Source organism: Choristoneura fumiferana, chromosome Z (genome assembly GCF_025370935.1).
Source record: "Choristoneura fumiferana chromosome Z, NRCan_CFum_1, whole genome shotgun sequence".
NCBI classification, from domain to species: domain Eukaryota; kingdom Metazoa; phylum Arthropoda; class Insecta; order Lepidoptera; family Tortricidae; genus Choristoneura; species Choristoneura fumiferana.
Window position 1 is genome coordinate 30155963 of NC_133472.1, and position 22974 is coordinate 30178936.

The 22974-nt window shown below is 35.9% G+C and overlaps 1 protein-coding gene across 2 annotated transcripts in view; it reads right to left on the reverse strand.

Moving 5' to 3' along the window:
- Positions 1-1447: 1447 nt before the first annotated feature.
- The window catches only part of Flo1 (flotillin-1), a 32616-nt gene continuing 11089 nt past the window's right edge, over positions 1448-22974 (reverse strand). The window contains exons 5-11 of one of the 2 annotated variants that reach the window (XM_074096104.1): positions 20289-20507; positions 15957-16117; positions 15545-15653; positions 14735-14860; positions 13667-13831; positions 8583-8694; positions 1448-3834 (exon numbers count right to left, since the gene is read on the reverse strand). In XM_074096104.1, the coding sequence (XP_073952205.1) occupies positions 8620-8694; positions 13667-13831; positions 14735-14860; positions 15545-15653; positions 15957-16117; positions 20289-20507 (855 nt within the window). In that variant the 3' untranslated portion in view covers positions 1448-3834; positions 8583-8619. The remainder of the gene's footprint in view (positions 3835-8582; positions 8695-13666; positions 13832-14734; positions 14861-15544; positions 15654-15956; positions 16118-20288; positions 20508-22974) is intronic. The other variant, XM_074096114.1, reaches the window with a different exon arrangement.

Consider the following 22974-nt stretch of genomic DNA (forward strand, 5'->3'; position numbering starts at 1 on the left):
TACTAGGTGGGGGTAATGAAATCTATCGCAGCGCTCATAGTGGCCAAAAGAAGAAATAATCTAGGCTCCGTCATCTGTCATACTCATATGAATCTGTCATTAACAAAGCAATTTGTATAGACTTTAACTACCTAATTTTAGTAATAGATGTTTGTGTTATGATGCGAGCTTGAATTATTTGAACACTGTCCTTGTTTTGTTCTTAATTCCTCTACATCTTGGACATGTCCAGCAACAATTTTCCTTATAAAACGGTTTGTGGTTGAAATTTTATATTGAGTGATACTTACAAAACCGGTCTTCAAAATGATACTCATTCTGATCTGAAAACGATATTTAATTTATTACTCGCGATATAAGAACAATTATATAATTTTACTATTATTCAAAGAAACCATTTTACAGTAAAAGTACAACTAAACATGAAGTAAACAAACCCTGACATAATGAAAATAAAAAACACTGAATGGACCAAAAATTAATTCACAACCTTTTGTCCACCCAAATCATGGTATCACAGTAATTTTGTATTATAAATTAATACGTTATATGTTTGATTTTTGTCACAATGTATAACCGACTTTAAAAAAGCAGGAGGTTCTATGTTCCAATGTTTGTATTTTTTCTTTTTTTTATGTATGTTCACCGATTACTGAGTCAACTTTGAACCGATTTTCAAAATTCTTTTTTTATTCGAATGAGTACTCTTCTGAGGTGGTCCCATTGTCACCAAGTCAAGATCTGATTCTGATGATGGGACCCTAGGAAAATCGAGGGCAAACCTCAAATTTTATAGGCACACCTATGGTCATTTTGGCATTTTTAGCATTAAGATAAGCATTTACATTCAGAAAATATCATTTGGTAAACTGGACCTGATGAAGAAGACCGTAGATGACCAATGGAACTCGTCAAAGCTAAGTAATGCTCGCTCGTCTATAAACGATCATGATGAATATACCTCGATAAGCGACTAAGAAGAAGCTTTAAGTTAATGATTCTTTCGAACTGATCTGATGCTGACGCCGTAAGGTACGCAATGGAACTCTGTTATAAATCAACGTAATTAAGCCGTGTTCGGGCTTACGGTATCGTTGTGAGATGTACTTTGGCTATGCTCAACACGACCCAGCAGGAGGGATTGAAACCCATAGTATGTAGGTGAGGTAGACGACTATTGTTCCACTCCTGCTGGTTCGTGCTGAGGCACCGACTTCTAGCTAGTAGGTACAAAAATATTTTCAAGGGTTTTGTAGTCGGTTCCATTCTTTGTTATTTTTTATTTTATTTTTTAATTTAGTCGGTTTTACTTTTTTGTTAAAAAAACTCTTTTTTTTCTTTTTTTTAGTGTCAAAGTTACATAGAGATTCGGAGCTGATTTTAGATTAGACTACAGAGTCGTTCGATCTAGCTACTATCGAATTAGATGTCAAATAAAACAAGTGCGTGATCTGCAATGTTTACTGAATATACACGAATAAAAACCACGTAACACATCGATCCACGCAGAACATAAAGCATTGCTTTTTTACTCCACTCGGTGCTTCAACTGATTACAAGAGATATTTTAAAATTATAGTTTTTGCTAATGCAGACTTTAAAGCACACAGTATTTTGATTCTATCACACTGTTCGTAGTAGGCAAATATAACTAAATAAATAGGTACGTATGAATTATTTCAAATATAACTTGTGGCATAGCAATTCAAGCTTAGTAACATCGAGTCGGTGGAAACGAGACTTCGTCTAAAATATGACAGGACCTGATTTAACGCGTATCATAATTGATTACAAATAAGGTGTGATAATATCGTGTGAAGTTTCGATTTTTGGTCAAGTCAAAATTCGGGGTCAATTGTTGGAATCAGGTTAACTAATAACTTTTCGAGTAGTTAATTGAGAAGAACGAGAAGCCCTTGCTCTAGTGACGTCTCTCCCACCAACTCGTGATTTACCTTTAATCAAACCAACAATAACTGTAATATCAAAATAAAACCACAATACAAGTAAAGCTCAATACAACATTCCAGTATGAAGGCTGTTTCATCAAATGCAACCTTAAATGTAACCATTATCACTATCCTATCACACAATGAATTAATTAGTAAACAAAATCAATTAAATGTAACATTAATTTGTGCTGTACGAGAAGTCAGCGCATCGGTTAAATCGTATTCATTACCGAAATGGTTTCCAACAAACTATAACGCAACTTCAAGTACATCTCTCATTAAATTTAGAATTATGTTACGCCTTAATCTAAATAAGTTATTAAACTTTTTTTAAATAATAAAAACAATCGAAAAAATATGGCACCAGTACTTACTAAAAAAGTTAAAGAACTGGTTTCGAGGTAAATAAAAATGCTCTTGGTAAAAAGAAGGTACAGCCTATATGTAGTAAAATTGTGCACCTTTACATGGAACGTCAGCGACCTAACCCCTCGATAGCCAATGTGTTAACTTCATTGACACTTTTTCACTTAAGAATCAAGGCCAGGCTCCTCTGACACCCACACATAATTTACACAGCATTCATACATAAGTTAAAACATAAAGATCTCCGTCCGAGTAAAATTATAATATCTCAGATCTTTTCTAGCTATACAATGTGCAAATTATTAAAATTAAAACAAGTTAATTATTCAATAAGGTTGAAACCTTATTACAGTGCACCCGCCATTGTGACTGCGCAGCAACGATTGCAACCATTTCACTATCGCCGATTAGATATTCAAGAACAATATTTGGTATTAGATTAGGCAAACCTTAAGCATATGAAATAATTGCATTGTTAAAATAAATAAAATAAAAATTGTTAACTAAATAGTATTACATACACAATTTTAATAATATACAAATATAAAATAGACTAGGTGAGGCCGAATCACGTATTTTCGTTCACGCAAAATAATAAAACACTATGTTGGGCAAACTAATGTTGCCTTTAGAATTAAGAAATGTATAGAAAATATTTATATTAAAAAAGTACATCAATATCTACGAATGTACTAAATTACCACTAGGATTTCTAAACTCCACTTTATTGAACACCAAATATTCCCAATAGCCTTAACGACAGTTTAGCTAAATAAAAAAATATAGGTAGTTATTTTTTGTATAGGTAACAGTCATTATTTTGTAATCTTCTAATTTGGGAAAAATTTAGGCGATTGGTCAAAAATTTTATAGTTACGCTAGAGCAAAACAGCTTGTACATCTTTTTCTAGAACCAACCATGTTCATGCCTTCCCGACACCTGGGCTGGCCACTTCGCTGGGCGCGGCGCTCGGGGCTGCCAATCCTTCTTCATCTCACCTTCATGCCGCACGAGTACCAATTGAGTATTCATCGCAGGTTTTAGATTGGCCAAATCTTCCACATTGATATTATACAGTTATTTTACATTAATTCTACGTCTCTCACTTGGGAACAAATCAATAATAGTTTACTAGAATTTTTCAATTATCATTGGTTTATAATACACATTTTCCTTAACACGACACAATATTCATCCCTTTTATGTTTTATTCAACCGCGTTAACAAGTATACTATAGACACCAGATTAGAAGAATAGATAGCTATTATTTATGAGCACGCTACCACGTTACTATATTACCCTTTGAGGTTCAGCGTCAAACGAATACAAACTCAGGCGTTGCTTTGAATATTCACATACGTGACAGTGGCACTTAGGTACATACATTAAATTCATTAATTCTTGAAGGTAATACATATGAAATAAATAAAATATTGAATATTATTTTCGCCATAGTTATTTACGTCTGCATTTGCTGCGTGGCGACTCTTGCGCCTTTACATGGCGCGCACACCCTGCGAACAAACAATAATTTAATAAAAGAGCATGGTCACACACAAATGTCAATTAAGCTCGTGGATCGTCCCATATCGATCAACCATAGATGTGATCATAATAGTTTTCAGATACATTTTTGATACATTTCAGGGCGCTATCTATAATATAAAAGTGAACCGCCAGAACGGGACAAAAAAAACATGACAGAGCAAGATGGCGCTCTACAACACTATTTTGACACGTTTCCCCCAAACAACGCATTATTTCTCTCGAATTTTAAGGCAATTCGATTCTTTGACCTTGGGAATCGCGAAAAACTTGAGAAAATATGATATTGGGTGTACATTTTGTATATTAAGCAAAATAAAATCACAAGTTCGAATTTCGAGCCAAAAACGAGCGATCTATTATCTATGCCAGTGTTGCCATTCAGGGAAAAAGAAATCTATTCATTATCCTGCATTGCAGTCTGTAAAGCTCTTTAACCCATTCATTGCCGCGCGCCAGCAGGGCTACTACGAAACTCGAAGTTCGTGTCGTGTGGTCCCTCTAACACTTATACTATTTAATACGAGAGCGAGAGGGACGGTACACGGTACGATACGAACTTCGAGTTTCGAGTTTCGTAGTAGCCGTGCAGATTACGTACTTTGCTGTGATGTGATGCCGACGCTTCTGCAGAACAGACGCCCATCGGCGTTTTCGGCATTCCAGTTGCAGATTTGTAGATATGCATAGCATAAGAAACAGTGTTCGTAACCCTTTTGTGATTTTTTATTATCACTGTTTTTGTACAGAAGTAATGAATAATGTATTTTGTCGGAAAAGTTCGTATTTAAAGCCTGACCAGAAATATATGACTATTCGCCATGTTGGGGTATTTCATTGGAACTAAACTCTCACTCACTCACTGTGGCGGTTTCTTTGAACAATAACAAAAAATGCCCAAAACGATTCGTAGTCAACAACGGATCATTGTAAATAATGTTTATAATAAACTACTGGAAAAAAACGCTTGGGGAATGAAACTACTTCGCTACAAAACCTTTTCAAATTAACATCGGAGTTAACAGGTAAACGTTGTAGACAAGTCAAGATGTCATTTTAGTCTGGTAAAAATAAGCAGCAATTATAGTTATTAATAAACTTAATAAACTTTCTAGGTATATCGGAATCAGAGTCATCGATTACGTGAATTACGAAAGAAGGTCGTTCCTCCTCAGGTTTAAGGTCGCCAAAGAAAAAAAAAGCATTGTTCCGACTATACTGAACAATAGCCATATAAATAAGAACTAATAGCGCCCTCTTGACAATAGTCATATACTTTTGGTATAACTTTAGGTATCTTGATACGATGAAAAAACATTATTCACTAGATATATAAGCAGGTAACTGACTATCCTACGAATCCTACTTATCCTAATTATTGTATTATAATTATAAATGCGAAAGTTTTGTGTGTGTGTGTGTATGTTTGTTATTCCTTCACGCTAAAATGGCTGGACGGATTTAGATGAAATTTGGTACGTAGATAGCTGGACATCTGTAATAACACATAGGCTACTTTTTATCCCGATATTCCCACGGGATAGGGATAACATCTAAGAAATAATAACCACTGGGCTTAGAGTCACGAAATTTGGTATGTAGATAGCTGGATGTCTGAAATAACACATAGGCTACTTTTATTATAATATTCCCACGGGATAGTTGCTCTTAACACAACAACTCAATGCAGATTACGATAAGTATAATTTTTGGGATTTCCCACGGGAATTTTGTAAAATCCCGGAATTTCAATCGTAACTACCAGATCGAATAGTTTACGCGAGCGAAGCCGCGTGTAAACACTAGTAAACAAATAATATATATAATTTGACGACCGGATGGCCAAGTGGTTAGAGAACCTGCCAACGAAGCTTGAGGTCCTGGGTTTGATTCCCGGCCGGGGCAGATATTTGTATAAATATGTAATACGTATGTTTGTTCTCGGGTCTTGGATGTTTAATATGTATTAAGTATGTACTTATCTATAATATAAATATGTTTAACCGTTGCCTAGTATCCATAGTACAAGCTTTGCTTAGCTTGGGACTAGGTCGATTGGTGTCAAGTGCCCTATGATATTTATTATTATTTTATCATGGGGTTTTAAGCGCTCGGTTGTTTTATGCGATAAACGCTGCGTTAAACGCAATGCGCTTGACGCACATCAATTTGCATCAGATAATCTAATTACCAAACATTGTCTTACGCGGTGAGCGCAGCGTCAAGTGCACGCATTATATATAATTCAAAGTCCTAACTGACTGACTGACTGACTGATATATAAACGCACAGCCCAAATTTGTCACACATATACCTTAAGTGACATAGAGGTACACTAACTTGGGTCCCACTGAAAAACAGCGTTGTGGCTTGCCGCAACATTATGCTGAGTGGGCCCCAATTTATACTATTCGATGATTATTTCTTCCTAACGTGTTTTTTCTATGTATTGAATATGTGTAAATAAATGTCTCTCTCTCTCTCTCTCTCTTAGAAGGGATTTTTCGAAATTCCCACGCGATAGGGAATAAATGGGATTTATATTTTCACTTCCAAATGACTTTATTTCCGTAACAATTATTAAGAGACTTCAAATATGGCAGTAGCTAATACTAACAGCTAAAAACAATTTTCAGAATTTACCGAAATTCCCACGGTATAAGGAGTTCCTCATGAGGGAACTCCTCAGGGGTAGCTCTGATACGTAATTTTACTTTCGATACGTTCAGTTTTGATGATACATATGACTTAATGAGAGACTTAAATATATAGCTATAAAGAAAAAAAAATTAAATAGTGTAACTGTCTATAGAATTTGCTTTTTCTTATCTCACGGGAATTGTCAAATAACTATCGTGTACGAAGTTGCAGTAAAGAAACACGTAGGCACTTTAACGTGTTCCGAAATTCTACTCCTGAATATGTGAAACAGGCGTCCAAAGATGGAATGAATAATGATTACGTAGGTTGATTTTTTAATTCGAAAATTTGCACTATCGTTCGTTTGAATTGTCTGTCTGTATTTGTATTTCCATATAATCCTCTGAAAAATCAATCAAAACACGAAAAAAAATCGTAGAAATTAAATCTATGTTACCCCAAATTTAACGCGAGCGAAGTCGCGGGCAAAAGTTAGTCTGATACAAAATTAATGTGCGTCAAACGCATTGCGCTTAACGCAGCGTTTATCGCATAAAACAACCGAGCGCTTTACACGGGTTAAGTCGCCCGTTGTGCAATAGAACGCTTTACAACTTTTTTTTTTTTTTAAATGAAACCTGATATTATATAAACATCAAATAAAGCACTTTTAGCTTCATTCTAAATAAACAGTTTAAACGAGTCAAACTAAATACGCAATAAGATACGCCGCTGTAACGGAGTTCATAATCTCATTACGAGGCATTAATGAAGCAGAGAAAACAATTTGCGCTAATTATGTGTTTAACAATCAATGTTCATTGATTACAGTAGTTAATATTCCATGGAAAAGCTGTAAAAAGCAGTAAAAACAATGATTATTTCAAACTATGACTATGAATTTGCTATCAATTGAGGTCGGGAGGGTATCAACACGAACCTAGAAGGATTGTTTGGCTCACCGATTTCTTATCAAACATTAAAATTAACCTTTCTCGTAGGTGTCAAAAACAACATTTATCGTATCATCCTTTATTTGTTTTTCAAGTTTCCTGATGATACTAAAACTGAATTAATTTAATGTTTCACGCCAGCCTTGTTATCAAGTTAAGTGCCTACTTGTTGCAAGAAATACAAACTTAAAGTAATGAAACCAGTATAGCAAAAACCCGTATTTTGCAATAATAAACTAAACTTCTTTTAAAGTATCGACATTGACTACGAGAGTGCACTAGCTGCCTGCTAGTTACCTAACTAGTGCTATAAAGTGGATGGTGAAAATTACCAGTACAAGGACCGAAGCCAAATTCCCCGCACTAAGGCGATGCATAAGTATTTAACGTATTTACAAAGGTTAATAAAACCGTGGAGTTAAAAGAAAAGGTGTCGTATCCATTCAGAGACAACAGACGTTGAGTTCATTCCTCATTAAGCGGTTTTAGCGGACTATTTTCATAAGGAACGAAGTAAATATCACCTCATTATCTCTCAGAACACCAATAAGACCATTATCGCAAAGGTAACTTATCATACATTTGTTACAGTTATACTATTGCATAAATTTGCAATGATTGTTAGTACATTAAAACAAGCGTGTCAGAATAGCAATGAAGTGGATGGTTGGGATGTTTGATACAGAAAATGTTCGTAACCTGAGAATAATAAAAAGGTTCCAACATTTCGTCCGAGTTTGATCTGCTTTTGCACCAGAGACATGCTAAATTGCGGAGCTACTGATGTGTATGTATCTACCAATCAGGCGCAACTGTTTTTAGAGTTCTGTACACGAAGGATGACAAACGGAAACCTATTCCTATAAGTTAGTTGCTTATTAAGCGTCCTAATTGGTAGATTTTATGCGCTTCTTAAGCTATAATATAGAGCTTAATATACGTCTCTGGTAGAAAAGCAGATTTAATCAATTACGCTTGACATATACTGAGCGGCAAAAAATCTGGCCACTGGCGGTAATAGGTAATTTTGTATGTAGAGTTGCCCATTAATAATTTTGTGTATATCTGCTAGCTAGATCATCAACGCAGCTGGAACCTTTTTACTCTTAGGTCATAAGCCTTACCTCGGTGCGCATACAACGGTTGAGACGGGACTGGTAGTTATCGCGCCTTCCGCGCCGAGTCGCCGCGTTGTGAGGGCGTCGGCGTCGGCAGAGTCGGCGGCTCCACCATAGCCTACCGCCACCGCAAAGCCGTGTTAATCACAAAAGCGACAGGAAAAGGTATGGACATGGACCAATCGACGTAACATGTAAAGCTACCAACGGCCTTCAGCTATGCAACAAAATGAACACTAGCAAATAACATATGCATAGCACATGTAGAATAGTTAATGACAACAGATACGACATTACTATCATTTATAAATAGTTTTCATGAAGTAGCGTTTTATGTTACATCTTAAAATAATGAATGTTACACATAACGTACTAAACTGTCTCGAAACTCACTTGATTGGATGCCACCTAATGTACAATTTAAAATGCATCATGGTTCTCAGCGTATGTACGATAGAATATTGCAATTATTATAATATTTGGACTTGACGAAGTTGGTGGCCATACCTTTTACTGAAATGATAAATGACATGCAACATGGAAGGGAAGGTTATAATGAGTACAGAAATAGTAGATTAAAAAGTGACGACGAGTTTGAAACAGCAACACTTTGTTTTGTTTTAGTTCAAAACGTTTTAATCTATCTTCTCACGACCAGCAAGAGTGTATTTTACACACTCGTTTTGCTGCTCTTTCATATTAATCTCCTTGCTTGGTACAGTCACCAGTACCAATATGTGACAAGCAAAGCGTGCATAAATATCTGATACGACTCTATTTCCAGGGCCGGTAGGACGTGTTAGATATATTTGCACGTTCCGCTGTGGCAGATATTAATGCAGGTGACTGTACACGCCAAATAATAGGAGTATGATGATTTGACTTTACTAAATGAAACAATGATGTAAAATTAAAACTGTTTCGAACTCGACGCGATGTAGACTGAACCGCAAAATATTATTGATATGAAGCGGTATTTTTTGGTGTCAAACAACAATCAACATAGTTGATATTTCATTGATGACTAAATGCATGAAACAACCGCGGAGGTAACGAGTTAGAGCTGGGCAAAACGCTTCTATGATTTTTCCTGCACGGGTTTTGACTATGCATCAGTGTCATTAATGCCTGAGCAATACGAATCGCGATAATATTTTGCGATTAAAACTTCGCCTACGGCGAATGTGCGTAGCCACACCACACTGCATCGCTGCGAAGTACATTGTGACAACAAACACCGTAGACTCACTCAAGGGTGGCCGCGTAAGCGAAGTTGATAGCGATAAAACCCTTTTATGTGCGAAAGTTTAATACTGCGAATTTGCACGAAGCACCGAACTACTCGCGTAATTTGGCTACACACAGCGATACCTAATATTCGTGTTATCATGATGTTTGTTGCCCCAGCGTTACTAGCACAGACAAGTCGCGGGTGTAATGTGCATACACAGAAGCAAAGTGTAATTGCACGACAATAAAAATTGCAGAACTCAAATAGGACGTATACAAAATATGACAGCCAATTATTGTTATTTAACAAAGTCATAAATACCCCGTCCGTTTAATTAAACGTACAGTCGAAAGTCTAAAATCAGAATATCAGTTTCGTACAAAGTAAAAGACTAAAAACAAAAACAAGCCGACGGAATTATCTAAAATAACTTACGTAATGTTAGGTCATGTCAAGAATTACGCGAGAAACTAACTGTACCTACTGGTTTTAATATTGCTGCGGATGTGATAAGAAAATTTCAGTTCAAGCTTCATACAAATTGATTTTCTCATTTAATCCAAGTGTACAAGCAAAGATAAACGCATTCACCACAGAGTTAAAACTGGTTATAATGTTTAACTCGATTACTTGGACATTAAAAATTAATCAACTAAAATGTAACTATGGCCAGCATGGACCAGAAATACATTGATGATTATTATGATATTCCATGAAAATAATTTATTTATCTTAATTACTGCTAATACTAACTAAGAGTAGGAGCTACTGAGTAAAATATTTGGGTTAGTAGAATAAACTAAATTATTTACGTGCACTCTAGTGCTAATAAATAAGTTTACCTATATCGCGGTGTAACGCGGCGGTCTTCTTGATGAATATAATAACTATTTTTGTCACCCTACAGCGTGTTTAGGACGAGGCATTCGATGTTCTTTCAATATGGTGTAATTGTGGAGCAAGGTAGGCAAAGTATGACAATAAAGTAGTAACATGTTACTTTTCAATATACAACATATATTCTAGCGAGTTGGGTTTGAAGACATGGTTAGTGAAAATTTTGTTGTTAGATTTCAACTCCAAAGAAGCGGTTAAATATTTTATTATGAAAATTATTCCGAATCCATGTAATATATTTTTTAGGAATGATTATAATGTTGTTTATTAATATCAAGCAAACTGGGATAAATAATTTTATTCAGTTGCTTAGTTACGATTTTGTTAGGCGAATTGTATGCCATGGTTGGAAAATCTTTGGGTGCCTTGTCTTGATTTACATTCTAACTACTAATTCTACCTACCACTTCTGTACGTAAAAGGCTTTGCCGCTAATCGATATTTAAATTTATAAAAAAAAATTAAGTATTATAACTCTTAGAAGTCGCGCTAGGTACAAAAATACTCCTTTTATTTAGTTTCACCTGTCCAGTTGTCTGTCTGTAGCCAAATCTTGCAAGTTAAATTCGACAAATTTCCAGTAGTCGGATTGACTTGAAATTTGGTATACTTATGTGAATTGCGTTACTATACAGTAATCTGGTAGTGACATCCTGGTGGTCCGGCCAGGATCGTCTCCGCAGGACGGAACTCTTCAACGATTAATGGACTTGAAATTTGGTATGCAAATGTAGTTTGGGTGACAACTCAAGTAAAGTCGACAAAAAGTACAGTCAGCAAAAAAAGCTTGCATTAAAAAGGTTTTTTTTTTACCAAAAACTTATTTATTCACCTTGTTGCTGTGTAGTAAGGAAAAAATATCGAACGTCATTTTGTAGTCGAATCTAGGTACAATGGACGGACGACCCTGGAGAGCGATCATTTCCTTCGGACTGCAGGCATTGGACACTTATGTTTCGCAATACGCGAGAAACCCATGACCGTCTTAGAGGAACCGCGAACTTCCCTTGAACAGACTGAGTGGCAAATGTAAGGTTTACAAAAGCACATTCATACGATTTCATACTTGCTCTGCCGTACCGAGCCTTTGTCGTAAATGCCATTTCTGGACGAACAATAAAAATACTTCCATCGAATATTTGGCTACTATTTGGCAGATATTCTTGGCTATTTTTATCTTATCCGATCCGATTCTTGAATAATTAGATTATTTTTAGATACATACAATCGGCCGAATACTGCCTACCATACAGTAAGATCTTATGTTGTAGTCACATAATATAATTGGTACAATTAAAATATTAATCTATACTAATATTATAAAGAGGAAAGATTTGGATTTTTGGATGTTTGTTACGAATTAACTCAAAAAGTACTGGACCGATTTTAACAACTCTTACACTATTAGAATGCTAAATTATTCCAAAGTACCATAAGCTATAATATTCATTACCAGAAAAAATTAGGGTTTCGTACTAAAACTTCAATAATGTGCTTCAAAGTGTAAAAAACTACCGTACGGCAAACGTGTTTTTTTTTTTGTTCATTTTTGTTAATGTCTAGTGTTGTATAGGTACGGAAGTCCGACCTGCACTTAGCCGGTTTTTTATTTTGGCCGTGCGAAGCCGGGGCGGGTCGCTAGTTACTTATAAAACAATCAATTCTTCTTATAATCATTAAAGTAATCTCTTCCCGTCGCCAACTTTAGCCCACGTTACGTTAGTAGGGAAGGGTACCCCCCTTGTTCCTCGTAGATAACCAAGTTGGATAACTGGTATTCTACTAGGAAAAATAATTCCTTCTAGCTAACTCGGTTATCAAATGGGATTATTTTTTCCTCGTAGAAAATTTGGTTTTCTAAGACGAAGACAGTTTTCTTCCTAGCTAACTCGGTTATCAAATGGGATTATTTTTTTCCTCGTAGAAAACCGTTATTTTATTTGGTTTTCTAAGACGAATACACTTTTCTTCCTAGCTAACTTTGTTATCAAATGGGATTATTTTTTTTCTCGTAGAAAACGACTAAAATAAATTACATTGTACCTCTTTATTACATTATTTCTGTACTTATAAATTAAATGAGAATTCACCATTTCAGTATTTAAAAAAAAATCTTCTTAAAAAAAATGAACTAAAAGAAAGGAGATATTTATTCAAGGCAATGCCCAACACAAATTTTGCCTTCTTTAATTTCATCCGGTTTAAAAATCTTATTTAGTCAAAACATAAGTAATGGGCAATGCACCCTGAAGAATGTTTGAATTTTTATCTTTAGTTATTAGTTTTTACTTTCCATAGTTTCCGAGGGAATGTTCAAACCGAATCCCATGAGGGTAAAGTTGCAGGCAAAATAAAATCTCAACTAATCTCAGCTTTTTTTCTGTTCATTTTGCTTTTTTAAGAAGTAGCACTTTTCTGAAATTTTTTAAGTACAGAATTGATGTAATAAAGGATTATGCTGACAATGTATGTTATTTTCGTAGTTTTCTACGAGGAAAAAATTAATACCATTTGATAACCAAGTAAGAAAGAAAAGTGTATTCGTCGTTGAAAATCAAATAAAATACCGGTTTTCTATGAGGAAAAAAAAATCTCATTTGATAACCGTTTTAGCTAGGAAGAAAAGTGTCTTCGTCGTAGAAAACCAAATTTTCTACGATGAAAAAAAACCCGTTTGATAACCGAGTTAGCTAAAAGGAATTATTTTTCCTAGTAGAATACCAGTTATCAAACTTGGTTATCTACGAGGAACAAGGGACGTTTGCAAACCGAGTCTATTATCCCACTACCCAACCTGCGTCTATAATATTGTCTAACGCACCCGAACTCACAAACGTTTGCACCACTCTTTTCTATCAAACGGTACACGGTCAGGGTAGAAAGGGATGGTGAATGCGATCGTAAGCGTCGTTGCTTTAGACAATACGGCCTCGTTTCTCCCTCTCTCCTTCCATAGACTTACCTTGGTGACATCGACGCCCGTGACAGACTTCACGAGTTCCGGTATGACCTGCACGATACTCAGCACTTCGCCGGTGAGCTTGGCCGCGCCGACTTCACCGCCGCCACAAGACACCATTGTCACCTTCCGCGCCTGCGACAGTGGCGCCGCCACCTCAGCTGCCACCTACGAAACAACAAACAACTTGTTCATAATATATGACTACTTCTTCCAAAATCATAATAATCAATCTCCTGAAAAAGTTGCTCAAAGTTGATTTTTTTTCGGCCTTACAATAAGCACATGAACAATGGAAAATCTACCAGTAGTTCCACAAAGACAAAGATACCTTTAAGAAACTCAAAAGGCAACCTTTTTAGGGTTCCGTAGTCAACTAGGAATCCTTATAGTTTCGCCATTGTCTGTCCATCTGTCTGTCTGTCCACGGCTAAGCTCAGAGATCGTCAGTACTAGAAAGCTGAAATTTGGCATGAATAAACACATATCAGTCACGCGGACAAAGTGGTAAAATAAAAAGATTTTTTTAAGTTACCTCACATAGACGTAAAGTTGGGGTGTTGTTTTTTTGTTCTTAACTAACCCTATAGGGTGGGGTATCGTTGGATAAGTCTTTTAAAACCATTGGTAGTTTCCAAGACAATTTTTCGATCCAGTGATATGTTTGCGAAATATTTAACTTTAAAGTGCAAATTATCATTAAAATCGAGCACATCCTCTAAAATCTAAGTAGATGGGTGGAAAATTTGAAAAAAAAATCAGGATGGTAGTTAGTATACCGAATTTACAAGAGAAATTGTAACGGCTAAGATTGCTCAAGAATTATTAGTAGTTTAAGAGTAAATAGCAGTCTAAGGTATAAAATATACCTAAACTTGGAAGATTCCGTACACAATAGGAAATCCTTCGAAAAAGATTACTTGATTTTTTCGTAAAGGCTACAGAACCCGATCTTGGGCGTGTCCGACAAAATTATGAACAGTGCCGAGTGATTCAACAATCCTTGTTAGCGATGGTACATCCGTCACTACGCCAGAAGAAAGGTATATGAAATATTATGCATCGGATTACCTTAGGTAGCGTCTCGAGCATCATGTCCACCATGGCAGCAGAGCCATACTCCTTCCACGCTTCCGCCTTCTTCGCCATCTGCTCCGCGTCCGCCACAGCCTTAGCTTTAATGGCGAAAGCTTCCGCCTGCGAAGACAAAACATTACCTAAGCCACTATCGAAAACAAAATACATATGCTAGTAGTCTTCCGGCGGAAGACCAGTGCTGGTTTTCAACCAGCGATATGCTGAGCCGGGACCTTTTTATAAAGGCAACACTTCTTATTGTTATTTTTCCTAACCTTAATGTGTCATTGCTGTTATAAATAAATTATTTTCTTTCTTTCTTTCTTTATATATTTAAAACATTTTCATCTATCTACCTTACGGAACAAAACGCGCGGCGCATCGATCATCATAACTTTGACACAACCCCTGTCACGGACGTCAACAAACTATAGTGAAAGGTTCACAAATCCGCGCTGTGATGATGTAAGAAACATGCATGCATAGATGTCGATGATTTAAAACAACTATGTGGTCATCAGTAGATGCAAGAAAAATACAATAAGTTGCAATGTCGTCGAGTTAAGCCACATTTAGACGATGCAAGAACTTGCCTGCGAGTTTTTTTTACATCGCGGACTATTGAGGGACCGTGAATTAAAGTTGATCAAACCAATACCGCATTGTAGTGAAACGGCATACAAGTTCTCGCACCGTCCACATGGGGCTTAAATCGTACAAAATATAGCGTTGCAACCATATGCTAAATACTATAGAGACAATAAAGATATATTTCATGTTAGAGAATGATGGTATTGTACCGACCTCTCCCCGAACTTTGACAGCTTCCGCGGCCGCCTCGGCCTCGAGCACTGTCTTCAATTTGTGCGCTTCTGCTAATTTCTCCAGTTTGAACTTTTCCGCCTCAGCTGGTCTGAAAAATATAAAATAATGACCATCAAAACCATCACTATGTTTTAGACTATTGCAGTCATTACTAATTTTATGATTTAAATTCGGGCGTCTCGTGATCATGGCGCATGTAACTGTGCCGAAATATCGAGCTTCTCTAAAATCAAGGTACGTGAAACAATATCCGAATGTAAATCATCAAAATCATATCCCAGAAACATCTTTTTGTCGCCACGGAACGGAAATAAACCCCTTTTTTTTGGTGCGTGTTTATAGCGTACAAGTAACTATCGTGTTATTTTGTTGACCTGCTGTTCTGACAGACCTGCGCACTGTAGAGTCGAGCTCCTTTTCGCGCCTCTGTACTTCCCACTTCTGGACAGCGATCTCCTGCGTGCGTTCAACGACGGCAATCTGCATTTGCTCTTCTTTGATACGTTGCTTTGTTTTAGCAGCTTGTAGTTCGTAGGCCATTTCTGCTTCAGCCTAAAATAAAAAAAACAGTAATGTAACCCCAGCTAGATCAAAAAACAACTAAATATTTATTTGTACTTGTTTGTATTAGTTTTGTTTGTTTATTTATGAAAGCCCTGGAAAAAAAAGTATCTATCGATAATATCGGTGTTTAGACCGCTTATTTTAAGACCCGAAAAATATTCCCACGCTTTCTCCGCCCATTTCCCCCGCTATCCGCTACCCGCTGCGCGTGAGAATATAAAATGAATAGAGAATATTTAGGAAAAGTAGATTTGTTATTTAGTGAATAGTGGTAGAAAAAAAAACTTTGTTTAAAGGTTTTTTTTTATATTACAATATGATATGAATTTAGAAATTAACCAAGGCACAATTTTGCAGATTTAAAAAAAAAACAATATGGGTATCAAATGAAAGCTAACAATTAGCCCATTCTAAATATATTGGCAATGCAAATGCAAATGGCATTGTTCATATTTTGCCAATGTACCCTGATACGAAAACCATTTCGAGGGATAAGGTTTTTGAATAATTTTGTCCTTGTCCTATTCTGATCCAAAAATACTTTAGGGTTACGAAAATATAGCCAAAAATATGTTTGACCTTTCTCATAGTAATAAAGGGATGAATCCCTTTACCTAAAAAGTGAATCCACAAATATCTAGGTTTTTCTATGGTATCTGTCATAATATCCTATTGAATGTGAATATCTTATTCAAAGTCAAAGTCAAAAGATCTTTATTCAATTTAGGCTATACAAGCACTTATGAATGTCAAATAAAATCTACCACTGGTTCGGAAAAACCTTTGTTGAGAAGAATCCGGCAAGAAACTCAACGAGGTATATATTTTTAAACAGATTTACAATATTATTAAATGATATCTATACATCACAAGTATTTAACACAACTTTATTTTTAACACAGTGTGTTCGCTAGGGAGTGGGTTGAAGGGATCGCTAATGCGGATCGGAATTATTTCCAAATATCCCTGTCCATGATATAATCATTAACTTTATAATACGCCTTAGATATTAATTATGTCTTCTTGACAATAGATCTGAATTTTGTAACCGTTTCATTTGTAATATTTTTTGAAATTTTATTATAACAAAAACGTATGAAATTTCCCAGAAACGACTTTTTGGTTTTCACCAGTCTGTAAGATGGAACTTTAAGCTACTGTTTCTAGTAGCCTTTGGCTTATCGACGTTAGTGGGAAAATCACATATGTTCTTCCTAACATACATGATTATTTCAAAAACATAAAGCGACGGCAGGGTACCTGTTTTTTTAAAAAATATTTTAAAGATTCTCGCGTCTTCAAATTATAAATTGCTCTAATTGCTCTTTTTTGTAAGATAAAAATTGACTCAATGTCTGCAGCAGATCCCCATAAAATAAGGCCGTACGAAATAATGCTATTAAAGTAAGCAAAACACACCAACCGTGCTGTCGCCACATCGGTTAGCTAGCGTATTTTCCTAAATGAAAAAGCAGCAGAGCTCAATCTACCCGCGATTGCTGTGACGTGAGGTCCCGACTGTAGTTTAGAATCGAGCGTTAATTCCTAAAAATACTATTGATTTTACAAATTCAATAGTTCGACCTTTTAACTTTATAATAGAAACTGAATTCGAGTTAGATGAATTTATGAACGAGAATTTAATACATTTGGTTTTCTTAGGATTTAGTAACAAACTATTGGCAGCAAACCATGCGGATATCACGGACGGGGTTTCATTGGGTTCAATGAAGTCGGTTGCTTTTAGTGTGTGGCTAACCTTGAACAGTAAAGACGTGAAGTCAGCAAACATAACTATACCCGACTTTTGGTTAACCATATAAGTTAGGTCTTTTACATAAATAAGATACAGGAATGGGGCAAGAATGGATCCTTGAGGCACTCCCATTTCCACCACAGATCCCGCCGATACCGTTCCGTTAATCGCTACCTTTTGCTTTCCTTGTGACACTGACATGACAGTTAGCATCTTATTCGCATAATATTTAGATGATCGCTGCAAATGTCATTATAGTGTAAGGGGCTGTTTCATCATCCATTGATTAGTGTTAACTGGCGGTTAGGTGTGATGCCGTCTCTATTTGTTTTGTTCGAATAGACGGAGACGGCATTACATTTAACCGTCGGTTAACGCTAATCAATGGATGGTGAAACAGCCCCTAAATCATGCATATTAGTCATAAAACGTGTAAAATAAAGCTATATAAACATTTTATAGATTTTATTTTATTAAAAAAAATATCAACTATTTTCCAGCGAATCGACTCCATTCAATCCATGATTCGTCCAACATCACTTTGACTTTGACAATGTGTCAATATTGGTAATAATGGCTACTTTAGTAAAAAGTATTCCACATTTTGACAAACTAAGTATGTTTGCAAATTTGATATTAAACGCTCGTGAAATTGAGTCTTTTTTTGCATAAAATATTTATCTCAATACAAGTGGTAAACAAGTGATATTGGCATCTACCTAAATACGAGTACAGCTGCAAATTTCAATATCCTCAGCGGGAAGTCAACGCGAGCGTAATTTTGGCACACATCCGTCGTCGGCAAGCCTCGCAGGCGACTGACGGCAGAGTATCGATGAGATAGCATCAATTACTTCCGCGCGCAAAAAAAAGAGACGCATGTGCTACTATGCCTCCAGAACAGAAAGGCATAAGTGCCGTGACTACCGAAAATATAAAATAATTTATATAAAAATACATACATACGCACGAATAAACTACGCCAGCACATGAAATTATGGTTCAAATTCCGAAGTGTTTATACTTATAGTTTCGGAATAATTTACAAAAAAAGAAACGAAATAGACCTCTCTTTGGAATAAAAATCTATAGAGCAAATTGTCTCTAATCGTGTTATCCTCTCCCAGATCGTTAGAATATATAATGAAAAATAACATATTAAAATTTAATTTGCGTATGTAAAGTACTTTGCTTACAATATCGTAAAATAAACTGCAAAAATTCCGGATGCCTCGTCTTAAGACTGGAAAGTTTTATGCTAAGCTAAATATTTTGACTATGATCATACGGCCAAGATATCTAATTTGGGACCCATTTAGCAAAAATATCATTCGAATTGTCATATAGGATCACAGATTAGTAGGTCCCTGATTAAAGTTAGGTAGTGTGTTGTGTACCAAGCTGAATGACTTAACATGAACCTGAAGAACCTGACATCGGGTTCTCTGTTTGGAGGCAGTTTTCGCTACAAAACAGTAAAACTCTGGTACTGGTTATATATAACTTTAGCTATATGTGGTCGCGATATGTTAAAGACGAATATTTTTCTTCGCTGCTTCAGTGGTTGCTAATACACATCATGTATATGCTCCAGCAGTGCAACTACGCTTAAATTGGGATGTCCCAATTTTTTTCAACATATAATAAATCGAAAACCATTTGGAGAAATAGGCTTTGTGAAGCGTTTTCAGAAATCAGATTTCAAAAATGTGATAAACTGAATTAAATAAACAAAATTTAAGTAATGACCCTCATTTGACCCCTGCAGTGTCTCGTCACAAAGGCAGTTATAAGGCAGGTCTACACTCGTAAGCAAATTGACAATTTGAAATGTTCCTGTCCTGCTTATAATAGCAAAGAGTGACAAAGCTAGAACTTTACTCACATGATGCGCACCCGGCCTTAAACAGTTCTCATTTATCGTAAAGTCCGAAATGTATACGAGTATATCCAATGTATTTTTACAAATTAAATTATTAAATTACTACGTTACAAGTAAATACAGAAGAATTTAAATATCAGATTTTAATAAAAAATATATATTTACTATCACACCATTAAATAAACAGGAATAATCGAAGCCAAAAGAAGAGAGATAAATAAAACTATTTGTCACGGTTCATTTAGGACCCTGCTTGAATTATTGTCAAATTGTAATGCCACAGACTATGTTATGTACGACCTGATTTTTTCTAGGCAATGGAACGTGGCTGTCTCACTGTGACGTCATACAGCGTATTTCGTAAAAAAAATATAAAAAATTAAATACTCATCCAAATTCAAAATCAATGAAAATGGTATCTTAAAATATCCTATTCTTTCCAAAAATAAAATAAAAACTATAGGTTATTTTTTTTGTTGCATCCCAATTAGTAGTCAGTAGCCCTAGCAACTTCCACGTACCTTCTTAGTCTGAACTTCGACGTCGTACGCGGCTTTTTTCAGCTCAAAGTCGCGCTGCGCCTTAGCAATTTCGGTGTCGTTGAGGAACCGCGCAGCCATGCGTTGTTCTTCCGCCATCGCCTCCTTAATTTTGGCCTCAGCTTGCGCTTCGGCCTCTCCTATGCGAGCGTCACGCTTCACCTCCGCAGTACGAGCCATACCCAGCGCCTTAAGGTATCCCTTAAATAGAAAAAAAAAAACATTGTGTGAACTTGATTGTCGAATAAATATAAGGCTCCGTTTGCACCAGGGATGTGCGAGGATGGTGTTGCAAGGAATGTGTTTTTCATGAACCAATAGAAACCCTTTATTTATCTCGCCTTGCTCTGCTCAGCTGTTTCCACCGGAGATGTGCTGTGCGAGAATATGTAAATGAAGCGTTTCTATTGGTTCATATCAAAAACACATTCATCGCACATCTCAGCAACTCATCATCTTGCATCTCAGGTGCAAACGTAGCCTAAGGACAGTGATAATGTGATAAAGAAGCTAACCAACCGCTGGCTAACCGTTCGTCAAATATCGTCTTTTGGAGCGGTAGAAATGTGTCATTGTGACTTCTCCATTCGTTCCGTAACGTGTGGAGACCTACGTTTACATACTATTCGAAAGCAACTGCCGCTTTAGTCACCCCATCGTCTCTATAATTGTGAATCCTTATCTTTGCAAGATAAGCAAACATTCCAGTTGAATGTTAAGGGCCCTTACGTTAGTAATTAGTTTATATTGTAGACCTCGACATTGTCTGCGAAGGATTAGATTACCGCGCGCGCGGGAACTATAAAGTTTCAAGGGATAAAAAATATCTTGTGTCCTTTTCAGGGTTTTAAACAATCTAGATACCAATTTTCGCCATAATTGGTTGTGTTGTGTACTGTAGGCATCGAACCATAACAAACAAACACATTCGCATATATAATATTATTATTAGATCGTCCCTCGCGCTTTTACTTCGCTTCCTAATCTTTTATTCATCTTTTTTGTTAAGTTATATGAACGAGAATATGAGCGCGCTGCTGTAATGGTGCGATAGCATAAAATAGATACTTAAAATTAAATACAAGTCACACCAAGCTGTCCCAAAAGCAAGTCCTATTTAATTCTAACACACTATTCTTTCCCCCGTATTCACAAACGCTTGCTGTGTTTCTTTAACAATCATTTACGTTTATCTCTCACTTTTATATTTGCCTTGGCTAGACACAGAAAAATAATAATTTTTACATGCTTAACAAGTTTGTATGTAACTCTTTATGAATAAGGGAGGTTTTACTTTGGCAACATGTTAAAATACATATTTTATTCGATGAATATTGAAATAATTATGAAATAGGTACAGTCGAACAAACTAAATCATGTACAGTCGAGCTCATAAACTTGTCAGCAAAAATTTGAGCAAAAGTATCTGAACACGCTTCTACGCCGTTAACAATAGAGTCGTGTTCAGATATTTTGAGTTCGATTCCCAGTGCTGGTCTCTTTATCTGGTTTTTCTGTGCATCCATGTCTCAGTTTGTATTTTCGATAACAATTTTTGCTCACAAGTTTATGAACTCGACTGTACCAGGGCGGAACCTTTGTGCTACCAATGTCATGTTGACATCCCTTACTTTTGTTAAGGCAATCATAGTGAAATTGATTATTAAAACGTTCCACCCTGGTACATGAATCAGTTTGTTGGACAGTGCGAACAAACAATAATCAGACCTCTGCGAAAAGATACATATTTTGTCACTAGACTACTCACTATACATTGGAAACCGAATCCAATTAATAGACCAGGGCGTTAAGGAACACTGTAACGTTAACGGACTATACTTTGAATTTATAATTCGATGGAATCTCGGTGATAGCAATTAAAAAAAGTTAATGTTCGAAAATTACATTTTTGACATTATCTCAGTGACGGTTAAAAGTTGGAATGTTTTTTATCTATGAGACAGCAAACAATCGACAATGGAATATTCCTATATTCCCAATAGAAGCCACTTCTCCTTCCTTATCCTGCCACATCATTCAGTATCCTTAACATCCCTGAAAAACAACCATATTTAAAAATCAAACACAATAAGTCATTCTCCGTTTGGAGATCCCCTTACCACATCAGTATGTACCAATACTTAAAATACAGGCTGCTTATTCTAACACATAATAAAATAGCCAGCCATTTATATCTTTTACAATGCAATATATATTATGTCTACGCGTAATTGATTTATATATATATTAAACCACAATACATGTATATCAAAACTAAAACGTCAATACCATTTGCGTTCACAAGTCGACGTACCTTAGCTTCCTTTAGACGTCATGATGAAAGAAAAAATATGCTACTAAATTTTGTTCTAACTTGCTTTAGTTACATAACAACTAATTTAGATACATAGTCATCAGAGGCAGAAAACTAAATTAACTAGTACCGACATAACTATAAAAGGAGCTCTGTTTTCTACAAAGACAAGTGAAAAGCAATATTGCGTGTTTAACTATATTAATAAATATCTTAACTACTCTCTAATCCACAGCACACACACAGGCAATGCAGAGCACAGAGCATTTTATATTTTAATCAATTAATGATGACTATGTTCTAATCTAGCTATTTTTTTTGGAGTAGAAATAAACGAGGGACTTTCCCGGAAAC